The 13,137-nt window shown below is 35.2% G+C and overlaps 1 protein-coding gene across 4 annotated transcripts in view; it reads left to right on the top strand.

Moving 5' to 3' along the window:
* The window catches only part of Ube3a (ubiquitin protein ligase E3A), a 100,652-nt gene extending 89,366 nt beyond the window's left edge, over positions 1 to 11,286 (top strand). For all 4 annotated transcript variants that reach the window (XM_071608572.1, XM_071608573.1, XM_027924249.3 and 1 more), the window contains 2 exons: positions 3,189 to 3,332; positions 4,318 to 11,286. In XM_071608572.1, the coding sequence (XP_071464673.1) occupies positions 3,189 to 3,332; positions 4,318 to 4,438 (265 nt within the window). In that variant the 3' untranslated portion in view covers positions 4,439 to 11,286. The remainder of the gene's footprint in view (positions 1 to 3,188; positions 3,333 to 4,317) is intronic.
* The last annotated feature ends 1,851 nt before the right edge of the window (positions 11,287 to 13,137 follow it).

Genomic DNA, 13,137 nt, shown 5'->3' on the forward strand with positions numbered 1-13,137 from the left:
GGTCTTCTAGCTGTAGTACTTGTTCATGTCCACTTACGTGCAGGAATTCATGGAGAATACCTTATTGCCTAATTTTGTTGTGGGTCTTTGGTTTTTTCATTCAATTTGTACTTTTGTGTGGGGGGGGGCCTATTTTGAAAAAAATGAAAATTAAAGTAAAGATGTTATTGCTACCATCATCTTCCTACAATAACTTATTTTTCACTTGAAGTCACTGTCTTATCAGTCTTCCCTTTAATCTGTTACTTCAGTGGAGGTTCAAAATGATGATTTGGAATTTTTTTTCATCTCTTTTTGTACACATATACCATTATGCCATCTTTTTTCTTTATCATATAAGTATTCTGCCTAATTTGTCATTTGTCTTTCAACTTTGCTTTCGGAGTTTTTTGTTTATTTGTTCGTTTTGTTTTTATGATTTTAAAAAGTTTTTTTTTCTTTTTTTGTCTAGACTGGTTCCTAGTAGCAATTTTAATCACACTCTATGTAGTATTCTCATTTCTATTTCTGAAAATATTTCTACTGTCCATTTCTCTGTTGTACTTCTGATCAGTGATGTTCTTTCTGATGCATTCTCCCTTCATGATAGTGTATGCTAATACAAATTCCTGTTGTTTATGATTCACATTTTCCTGTTGTTTGCAGGACTTTTTCTATAACATCTTTATTTGGACTTTGAAATTCTGTTTTTCTTATTTATTTTATTATATGCTTTTAATTTTTTCTTTGAATTGCTATTATTAGAGTACTCCTTGAGAAGAGGGACTTTAGAATAGTCTCTCAGTTGAGAGGACCGACCCCTCCTTATTTTTACAGTAAATGCAGTTTTCTTTAACATAATTCTTCTGTTTATGTGGTCCAGTGCCTTCTGATTCTTGAATTCCATCTTGTTTAGTTAAAGCCCCCTTATTACCAGTCATTTCCATCTGTTTGTGGCCAGAAGCTACTTTCAAGGGACACCTTTGTTCCCCTTCCCTTCAGGCACAGTGTCATTTTCTGGTCTAGGTATTTTCTTGTTGCCTGTCCTGATTTGTTTTTTTCTTTTCCTTTTCTTCTTGCAGTACTGGGAATCGAAGCTCAGGGCTCTGCCACTGAGCTACACCCAACCCTTTTTAATTTTAATTTTGAGACATGGTGTTGCAAAGTTGCCCTAGCTGGCCTCAAACTTGTGACCCTCTTGCCTCAGCCTCCCAAGTGGCTTAGATTACGGTTTAGTGTACCCAGTTCTGTGGCCTTTGCTTTTAACCAACCTGTTATCAGTAGTTCTCTCTTAGGGTGGAGGTAAAGCTCATCAGTGTTAATCTACACACCCTGCTTTTCCACATAGCACTTTGCTAGTGTTGGGTTCATGTGCTAACTGCTGATCAAGAGTGTTCATTATCCCACTCAATTGACATTTGGATTTCTTTGCTCCATTTCCTTTTTTTTACTCTAGATATTCATTGTTTATTCTGTTTTCTGTCCTTTTTGATCTGTGTAGATTTTCAGAGATGTGAGTGGAGTCTGATCCAGGTAGCTACCACATTTACGTAGAAACCTGGAAGCTTCATCTTCAGTTTTCTAAATAGAGGCATTCTTAGTTTTCTAAATAGAGGCATTCTTAGTTTTCTAAATAGAGGCATTCTTATTTAATTAGAGGTTTTAACATTGCACATTACATAGGAAGTGAATTTTATTGAATAAGTGTTTCCATTATGTTGAGTTGATAGTAGTCTGTTTTTAACTTCTTAATTAAAAAATATAACCAAAGAAATAACTTCTTAATTATAAAGCTTGACTTGGTCACTGTCACCACTGCCTATCTTCCACTTCAGTGTCTTGTCTTCCTTGCTGGCAGCTGATACTCTACCTCCTTAGGAGTAACAGTGTGGGAAGCTTTATTATCACCCACTGCAGGGCAGCTCCCCCCCCCCACCCCCGCACCCTGCCTGAAGAGGGCTCAGTGCTTTAGTAGACATGTTTTCTCTTGCCAGCCCCCCAAAAGTACATAAACTGGGGTGTGATTCCTTTACTTTTTAACTGAGAGATGGTTCTGCAAGTTATATGTCCAGTTTCCTTTACCTTGTATATCTTTATTGTTTCATTTAGGCAAGTGATAGGTTTGCAGAAACTGAGGATGAGAAGGTCATTAATGGTGGCAAAGAAAGGAAGTGGAAGGAAATTGAATAAAGTGATGAAATCTCATAAGGCTTTTGAAAAAAGCCTTGGAAACAGTGTATTTTGTCAGAAGAATGGTATTGTAACAATAAAATCACCAGTATTTAGTAGTAAAAAAGAATATAAAAAAAGTAGAATTTTAATTACTGATTTGGGTAGTTTGACATTCTCTGCCACAATTCTGGAAAGAACTTTTCAAGTGAATTTTACAATGCATTCTGTACCCAAGTAAAAATACTCAATTTTTTCTTTCTAAGTCTTAAGTTTTTAAGTTGTGAATTAATGTGTATATTAGTTTTATTGATATAGCTGATTATTTAAACAAGCATGCCAAGATTGCTTTTATGAGCTTTCATTTTCAGAATAACCTAAGTGTCATGCGACATTGCACTTATTACATAGGTTTTAGAAATACGATAAAATAATTTTCTTAAAGTAACTGCATATGACATAAATACCATGATAATATATTCTCTCCCTTCTTATACAATACATAGTACTTGATCAAGTATTCTAGTTCATATAAAAATTGTTTATGTTTCTATTACTGTTAATAAGTAGGTGGTTGTTCTGTTGGTTTATTTGTATCATTTTGTGGTTTTCACCCTTGTTCTCCCTTACAAAATTGAGTAAGGAGTGAATGAATGGACAAGGGAAATAAGAGAGGAAGGATAGATAATATACTTGAAAGCATCTGAAGTTAGTATATTACAATTTAAATCTTTTTCAATTCTGACATATATTATGATTATACCATTGTATTCAGCCATTTCCTTGTGCTACGACATGTTTTGCTATTTTCTTACTATTGCAGATTATATAGTCATGAACTTAAATTTTATGTATTTAGAATTGTTTACTTACAATAAATTTGCCTAAGTAGACTTACTAAATAACCAGGAATGAATATTTAGAGTTTCTAATGTTACTTTGAACTTGTCCCTTAACATTGTTTTTATACACAATATAAGCTTATATTGTTGGTAAAGTGAATGTCAAACTAAAACCAGTGCCATATCTTTTCTCATTAGGGAGTTCTGGGAAATCGTTCATTCATTTACAGATGAACAGAAAAGACTCTTCTTGCAGTTTACCACGGGCACAGACAGAGCACCTGTGGGAGGACTAGGAAAATTAAAGATGATTATAGCCAAAAATGGCCCAGACACAGAAAGGTAATTATTAAATTATCACTACATGACTACTGAAAACCTTGCATTACATATCACACACATGTGACCTATTGTAGCTTTTGAACACTTCTGATTTTTATATAGGAATTTCCAAATCACATGAAGCATTAGATGAGGGAATATTTTGCTGTTATTGTTAGGAAATTTTTGAAAAAGTGCCTCATTAAAAATTATTAGGGGCTTACACTGGTTTAGAATTTTTCAAATTAGTATGTTTCATTCCATTTTGGTTCACTGTTAATTGAAAGCCATACTATATAATAATCTATTTAGAATGGTTAAATTAAGGTTTAGAAGATTATCTGTACAGCATTAGAATATGCTTGAAACCTCAGTTTTGGCATTTAATTGTATTCTTTCCCCATTGTATAGCTTCACATTTTTGTGGGATAAAGACCATTCATGAACTAGCATATTTAGTGTTTTAAATGTATACACACATTTCCATTAGGATTTATTCTACATTATTTGATACATCATGGTGTTAATGTAAATAAATTTGTTTGTTATAAAACATTTTCATAGTTATATTGCCAACACTGCTTCTAATAAACATTAAAGAGCACAGACTTTTTAAATCTAAAAACCAGTTCTGAATATTTTCTTCACCTTAGAGTAAGTTGTCTGACATCTCAGTGAATTCAACTCTTAAGGGTTTAGTGTTAATCCACTATATATTTCTTGTGAGAGATTTAGTTAATTAACTACGTAAAACAATAGCTCGTTATGTTGTAATAATATAACCAATACAAATATTGTCATCATCATCATATTACCATTAATTTATAAGGTAAAGACAAACTGATTCTTGGTGGTTGCAGAACAAAAAGTTATATTTACTTTGATGTATAGCCTTCATTGCAAACCATCTCACCTGTATATACCATCTAAAAATAGGAGCATTTAATACTGAGCATATTTCCCATGACTTATTATTTTCCTGTTTTTCCCCTTTCTCTCTATTTAGGTTACCTACATCTCATACTTGCTTTAATGTCCTTTTACTTCCGGAATATTCAAGCAAAGAAAAACTTAAAGAGAGATTGTTGAAGGCCATCACGTATGCCAAAGGATTTGGCATGCTGTAAAACAAAAAAAAAAAAAAAAAAAAAAAGGAAGGAAGAAAAAAATGAAAAAAAGAAAAAAATTTTAATAAATATAATGAGGGATAAATTTGGTGGTGATAGTGTCCCGGTACAAAAAGGCTGTAAGATAGTGAACCACAGTAGTCATCTATGTCTGTGCCTCCCTTCTTTATTGGGGACATGTGGGCTGGAACAGCAGATTTCAGCTACATATATGAACAAATCCTTTATTATTATTATAATTATTTTTTTGCGTGAAAGTGTTACATATTCTTTCACTTGTATGTACAGAGAGGTTTTTCTGAATATTTATTTTAAGGGTTAAATCACTTTTGCTTGTGTTTATTACTGCTTGAGGTTGAGCCTTTTTTGAGTATTTAAAATATATATACCAACAAAACTACTCCCCCAAGGAAAACATTGCCACCATTTGTAGACCATGTAACCTTCAAGTATGTGCTCTTTTTTGTCCCTGTATCTAACTCAAATCAGGAACTGTATTTTTTCTTTTTTAAACGATTTGCTTTTTAAACTTGAAGTCTTGGAAACAGTGTGATGCAAGTACTGCTGTTCTAGCCCCCAAAGAGTTTTCTGTGCAAAATCTTGGGAATCAATAAAGACGGAAGGGAGAACTCGTAATGTTTTAACTGCAGCCCTCAGAACTTTACTTTAGTAACAGCACAACAAATTAAAAACAACTCATGCCACAGTATGTTGTCTTCACGTGTCTTGCAATGAATTGTTTAAGTAGCCAATCCTCTTTCTTAGTATATGAAAGGACAGGGATTTTTTTTGTTGTTGTTGTTGTTCTTGTTGTTTTAAGTTTACTGGGGAAAGTGCATTTGGCCAAATGATATGGTAGTCAGTTAGTAAGTTTGTTTTATTATAAATGAAAGCATGTGAAAGTGCACTTAAAATAAACTTTTTATTAATTATTACCTAGATTTTAAATAGACAATCCAAAGTTTCCCCTTCATGTTGCCATCATTTTGTTTAATCAGCTATTTTATCAAGGCACACGATCAGTGTTGCAGCGTAATGGAAAGGATGGCTGCTGTGCCTTGTGTTACTTAGTCATATAGTAAGAAGGCTTGGAAATGAATGGAAATATTACTCCTAAGAATTACATTGTATATCCCCAAAGATTAAATTTTACTTCAAAAAGTAAGCGTTAAAGATTAATTTCATGTACTACAGAAAAGTACAGGTAGGTTTAAGTTTCTGGATATTTAATGTACTAGTTTCCCTTTTCCTAGTATTCTGCGTCTGTGATGTTAATTTCTTTTATTACATTATAAAATAAAAGGATTATGTATTTTTAACTAAGGAGAGACATATCGATATATCATTTTACTGCAAGTTACAGCTAATGTGCTGAGCTTGTGCCTTGATGATTGTTTTAACTGATTACTGGAGATCAACCTGATGATTTGCTTGAAATTGGCAGGAAAAATACAGCTTTCAAATCATTGGAGGGGAAAAAGGATGTCTTTCAGGATTATTTTAATTCTTTTAGTAATTGAGACAGAATTGTTATGTATTGTAATGCTAAATAAAACAGTGGCATTTTTCACCATAGTTTAGTGGAAAAAAGAAAATGCTTTCCATATTGTGATAAGGTAACATGGGGTTCTTCTGGGCCAGCTTATGAGTACCCTGTTAAGGTATTTGTACATTACCTTGATGCAAGGGACCCTCATGTGACTATAGTCATTTTAAAGGCCCTCTCATCCACTGTGCTTCTTATGTATTGTGAAAGTGAGGAGAAATTAAATGCTTTGGGGACATTTTATATAATAAATTCATGAAGAAATTTGTGCTCTTTAGTTCTCAAGTTTTATTATCACAACAGTATTGAACTTCTACAATTGTAATAGCACGTCTGTATGAAAAGTTTTAAAATGATAATCATATAGGTTATCAGATTCATAATTCACATCAAATAGATTTAACAAGGAGTCAAAAACCAACCTATTACTATCCTTTAAAAATTTTTAAGGAAAAAAAATGATTGTAGAAATTAACTGCTCTTATTACTTAGTAATCAATTATTCTGTGCATATTATCACTTCTGTTATTATTTCCTTTTCACTATTGATTATTAGAACATCACTGAACAATATGTTAAGAAAGAGGAAAACAATATAAACTTTTAGTGTAAAAGCTACTCCCTACACCCCAGATGTTAAATTATTATAAAAGTACTTTTCGTTGAATTGGCCCCCAATCTCCAGGATGCTCTTGGGCATGTTAAATTGTAAACTAGTTGGTTTTTAAAATAAAATGCAAACTTCTTTTACCTTTTAGTATTATTGTAGAATATTTCAAACATAAAGCATGAAAACACAGCCTTCAGCCAGACTTTTATGGAGTCTGGAAGTTCCAGCAAATGAAATGGGTATCCTGACCCTGTATACTACATTCCTGGGCTGTGGTTAATTGTTTGATGAAATCCAGTTACAGTTTCTTTAACTTTAGTTTGGGATATGTGAGTATAGAGGGAGATACATACCAAAAAGAAACTTGAAAATGAGGCTTTAAATAAACAAAATTTGCTACAAGTGGTTGTTATGGACAGCATCACTTCCTTTTCCCACAGGAACATGGCTGTGTTGAGATTCTAAACCCCTTTTAAGGATCTTCCCAAGAATCTATACAAACTGTCAGAGGAAGAAGTGTCTCCCCAAAACTATTCTTTCTGTTATCTTGATCCCACTTTAACTGTTTACCTCAAAAATATTTTTCTGTCCTTCCATCAACCTCTAAGACTATCTGTACTTTTCCCACCCCTCCCTAAGGGCACCAAAGAATAAAAATACACAACTTTCACTGGTTCCTTTTCTTGTCTTGCATCATTTTATCCACAGTGTTAAGTGTGTAAGAATTGTCTGGGGAGGGTGGGGTTTATAAGTATAGAAAGTTTCAAGCCTTTTCTCCTTTCCCTGTTCCAAGATGGTGGATTGATACTTGTAGCAATCACTGCAAGAAGATTCTGATGAATATATGGGCTGGATTTCATTATGAGAAGGACTTAATCCAGTGCTGTTTTACTAAAAATGCGCTGCTCGAGGATATTCATAACTTCTTAATTGCCAAAATCAAGAACTCTGATCTTTAAACACTGGCAACACCCTATACTTGAACTGCTGCTTCTCTAACTGCAGCATGAGTTGCAGTTCCATAGCAACTTATCCAAATCTTGAGTTCTTACCTGAATCTTTTCCATTCTCTTTGGTCAGCCTCAGCCCTTCCTAAAGATTCTTCTCTACTTCCCTGTCTTCTGCTCAGACTTCTAGCTCTAGGTTGTATTTTTGGTGTTCAAAGTCAGTATGCCTAAAAATGAAACTCTTAAATTAGCATCTCTTCCAGCCACTTTCTGTTGCTTTCTTAAAAGTGTCACCTTTGTACTAGTCATCAAAATCTCTCATTGTTACTCAATTAGGCTTCCTTTCAGGCCTTGCTCCTCTAACCCACCTCGATGTTCTTATTTCCTTCCTAACTTATCTACCTGACTCTAACTTCTTATTGTAAACCTTTTCTTTCTGCCAATACCCTCCACCCAGAAACCTGTTCTCCTTTGAATAAATTCCCAGGTCAGGCATCCTCTGATCTCCACAGACTGAGCCCAACCTACCTTTTCAGTTCTTCTATTACAGTCACCTCTCTCCACGTGCACATTTCCTACACAGCATCTTCACTTGTCATAGACCTAATGATTTTATATTCCTCAAATATCCTTCAAAACCAAATTTTAAAAGCATCTTGTCCATAAAGACTTTATTGATTACCCCCTGCCCCGCCCAAGTGCCTCCGTGACCTCATAGCAGCCCACACATCTCACAGCACAGCATGGTGGAGTATTATTTGAACAGCGAGGAGTTACAATTGTTTAAGGAGTGTTTCAGGCTAATCTTGATATGATCCTTTCCATGTTTTAGCTTTGTTTCTGAAGCTTCTGTTAACTGTTAACCTGGAATATAAATAAATTCCTGGTGAGGATTGTCTTTTTAAAGTCTTTATGTCTTTCACATATAGTAGGTGCTTACTTTGTTAAAGATTTGAATCCATCTTTCCACCAGCTTGACAAAACTTTTTATTTAAAAAATTTAAAATATTTTAATATTTAGTGGTTAAAGATTTGTTCCCCAGTGAGGAGGCTCCCTGAAATTATTGGCTCTGTCATTTTGGCCCATGGAAAGGAAGATAAAGAGGAGGTATGAAAATGCCCTTAAAAGCAAGATTTTTGTATAACATTTCCCATCTTCCGGTATACTGGCAACTAGAAGCTTCTGCAGCTACCCTCTCTGTATCCACATTCTTCCCTTCTCTCTCAGTGGAAATAGAGGCTGACAGTCATCCTACACCATTGTGCTGTTGCCAGCCACTCATGCTTATCAAGGAGCGATTCTCAGATCCTCAACCTCTCAGCCAAACACTGCTCTCTATACTAAATGAAGCATTCACCATGGTGAGTGCCTTTTGTATGAGAGTCATATTTAGCATTTTCTTATACTCATCTAAGTTGAATTCCTTTAGATTATGGAGGGAGTTAACTTCTAGTGCACAGTCTTGTATATATGATCTTTCATTTTCACCTGCCCAAAGCCCTACACCCAGTAAATAGAGGAACAGGGCCTGGGCCAACATGAATCTAAAATCTGTCATTTTCCCATTGACAAAAATTAAACATCAAATCAAGATTCTTAGACAACTGAGCAGTACCTGGGATAATTATTTTAATTACCTTCTCGACCCTAGGAAACCATACAAAGTGGGATTGGATGTATCTGGGAAACAGTACACAGTGGTTGAGGGAGCAGCCTTCAGAGTTAGATGACTCTGGTTTTCGGTCCTGGCCCTGCCATTCCCTTGGCTTGGATTATACCCAATCCTACCTTATCACTGGTTGTCAGGATTCAATGAAATTGAGATATGTATTGCTAGTTAACATCTTGCAAGACATCCTGAGAGACAGATGGGTTCTCCCAATGTTTGCCAGAAAATAAGAGAAAGGGAAGTCTAAGTGAGAGGTTGGAAATGTTTGTAATAAAGATTTGTTGAGCAAGAATTGACCTTCCCTCATCCATCTGAAAAATGGAAGAGGAGTGCTTTTCCTCATCATTGTTTAATTAAGATACAATTCATACACCGTAAAATTCACCCTTTTCAAATTGTAAAATACGTGGTTCTTAGTATATTCACAGAATTGTGCAATTGTCATCATTATATAATTCCAGAGCATTTTCATCACTGTTCTTAATCCCCAGCCCCTGGCAACCACTAATCTACTTTCCGCCTATGGATTTGCCTGTTGTGGACATTTCATATCAATGGAATTATACAATATGTGGCCTTTGTGTCTTTTTTTTCTTCCTCCCGCTTGGAGTAATGTTTTCAGAGTGCATCCATGTTGTAGCATGTTTATCAGTACCTTGTTTCTTTTTGTGGCTGAATAATGTCATTGTATTGATATACTGTATTTTTTGTTTATCTACTCAGTTGATGGATACTTGCGTTGTTTCTGCTTCTTGGCTATTATGAATATTACTACTATGAAAATTTGTGTACAAGTTTTTATGTGGACCTAAATTTTCATTTCTCTTGGTTGTATCTTTTAAGCATCTTATGGTTTTAATTCTTATATTTAGGTCTTTGACCCATTTTTGCATGTGGTGCATTGTAGGGATCCAGTTTCATCTTTTTGGTATGTGGATATCTAGTCATATAAGCAACAACTGTTGAAAAGACTATTATTTCCTCATGAATGGTCTTGGCACCCTTGTCAAAAACCAATTGACCATAAATATAAGACTTTTGGACTCTCAATTTTATTCCATTGTTCTGTATGTCTGTCCTTATGCCAGTTACCACAGTGTTTGGATTACTATAGCTTTATAGTAAGTTTTGAATTTGGGATGTATGAGTTCTCTTACTCTGTTCTATTTCAAGATCATTTTGTCTTATTCTGGGTCCCTTGTATTCCACATGAATTTTAGGATCAACATGTTAATTTCTGCAAAACAAGCACCTGGGATTTTGGTAGTGATTGTGTTGAATATATAGACAGTTTGAGGAATGTTGCTATTTTAACAGTATTAAATTTTTCAATTCATGAATGTGGAGTGTCTTTCCATTTGTTTAGGTCTTTAGTTTCTTTCAATGATGTTTTATAGATTTCAGTGTATACATCTTGACCTCTTTGGTTAAAATATTTCCAAGTATTTTATTCTTTTTAATGCTATTACAGAATTGTTTTCTAAATTTTGATTTTTGGATTATTCATTGCTAGTGTCTAGAAATATAATTGATTTTTAAGTTTTGATCCTGTATGCTGTAGCTATTCTGAACTCATTTATTCTTTTTTTTAATTCCTTAGAATTTTCTATACACAAGATCATGTATCTGTGAATAGAAATACTTTTACTTCCTTTCTAATCTGGATTCTTTTTATTTCATTTTCTTGCCTAAGTGCCCTGGCTAGCACCTCTGTACAAGATTGAATAGAAGTGGCAAGAGTGGAAATCTTTTTCTTGTTCCTGATTTTAGGGGGAAAGCGTTCAGTCTTTCACCATTAAGTATGATGTTAGCTGTGGGTTTTTCATAGATGCTTCAAGTTAAGGAAATTCCCATCTATTCCTAGTTTATTGAGTGTTTTTATCAAAAAAAAAAAAAGATATTGGATTTTGTCAAATGCTTCTTCTGTATCTATTAAGGTTGTCATGTAGTTTTTGTCCTTTATTCTATTGATATGTTGTATTACATTGATGGATTTTTGTATATTGAACCAACCTTGCATTCCTGGAATAATCCCACTTGTCTATGCTACATAAACCATTTTCTATGCTGCTGGATTTGGTTTGCTAGTATTTTGTTTAGAATATTTGCATCTATATTCATAAAGGATATTGGTCTGTAGTTTTCTTGTTAAATCTTTGTGTCTGGTTTTGGTATAAGAGTAATACTGGTCTCAGAATGAATTGGGAGTTTCCGCTATTTTTAAGCCCAGCAGCATGTTTCAAAATAACTACTTCAGCACCTTGATCTGCGAGATCTTTAGATGTTGGGGAACACAGGAATGGTACTTGACTCTGAAAGGGTCCCAAGGTAAGACATGCCTGAAGTGGCCTGTGGGAGCTGCATAAAGGGCACTTTCACCAATGATGAGGTCAAGGTGGGTGTTTCCCATAGGTCACACATGATTGCTGTAAGAAATAAGCCATAAGCAATCTTGAAAATAACCCTGTGCAAGTGGCCTTCCTGCCTGAAGCCAGGCACACAGCAGAAGAGTGCCATCCAGTGTAGAACTGTCAGGGGAGGAGAGTTTGGAAGCTAGTATCCAAGCCAGGGAATCTCAGTGGGGGTTCCCAGAAGGCTGTATTCCAGGAAAGAAAGTCATTACCCTCCCCCCCCCCGCCCCGCCCCAGCAAAATGTCATACTACAACTACAACAACCTGATGAGGCAGATCCTCTTCTCTAATTCCCTCCCCTGTAGAAGGGCCAGAAACACCTGCTGAGTGGGAAAGAAGTGGTAGGAAGAAAAGAAAAGAAGCAGGTTGCCCACACTCCTTATTTTTTCTACCCACAATAAGGCTTGAGAGCAAGAGGCAGAGCTTTGCCTTCAATTTAGAGAGTTTGACAATTTGATAATTCATTACTATGGACTTCACAGTACCTCCCCCTAAAGTTGCTCTGTTTATTTCCTGAATGTGACCAGAAGAGTTATATGGCTTGAAATTTCATCACTAGAAAAATTAAAAAGCAGGCTTGGAAAAAGTAGAAAGTTGTGTTGTGCACCTACCTCTCTCACTAGCACTACACAGATATCAGGTCTTCATGATTCAATAAATCAGACCTAAAAAGGACTTAGGACATTTAGGATGATATTTATGATGAGGAATTATGGGATATTTCCAAATTGGCTTGGATCCTATTCCAAGTGAAGTGTAATTTGTTTTTCCCCTTTCATTAACATTTTTGTCGGGGAAATGCCTATTGAATACTAGCAATTTTGCAGGGTCCTGGAGGTTTCAGGTTCATTCGTTCAGAGGTGCTTTGTTGAACTAAGGAGTTATAGGAGATGATTTAATTAGGGCAGACATAAACACAAAGTGAATATGTAAAAGTACGATTTGGGCTGAAAATTCAGATCCAGAAACTTTTCATACAGATGAATGTTTAGTTAAATCTTAGATGGGTAGTTGTACACTAGACAGATGGGTAAAGTGTGTTCACTACACCTGAGTGTAGGGCTCAAAGGGATCACGGTGGGATTAGAAAGGTCAGATCATGGAGGGCCTCATAGACCATACCAAGGACTTTTGGACTTTGACACTATAGACACTGAGAAGCTAAGGCATAATCAGGCTGGCGTTTTTGTTATGCTCAGTGCCCACATGGTATTTGCATTTAGATTGTTAGATTATTGCTATAATTCTAGAAAGGCAAATAGCCTAAGGGTAGAAGGAAGGGGACAATTTCAGGCAAGTTCAGAATTAGGACTGGGTGACTGATGTTTTTTGCAAAAGAAGAGAGAAAAATCAAAAACACCTGCATGTCTGATTTTAGCAACTGGATGGAGAGTGGTGGTATTGGATCTACAGAGAAGAGGAGCAGATCTTGGAGGAAAAATTGGTACACTTGGGGCATGTTTTAATTGCAGTGTCACGGGCAATGGGATCTGTCCCTATGCAAATAAAAACAC

This window comes from Marmota flaviventris, chromosome 2 (genome assembly GCF_047511675.1).
Source record: "Marmota flaviventris isolate mMarFla1 chromosome 2, mMarFla1.hap1, whole genome shotgun sequence".
Classification (NCBI taxonomy): Eukaryota; Metazoa; Chordata; class Mammalia; order Rodentia; family Sciuridae; genus Marmota; species Marmota flaviventris.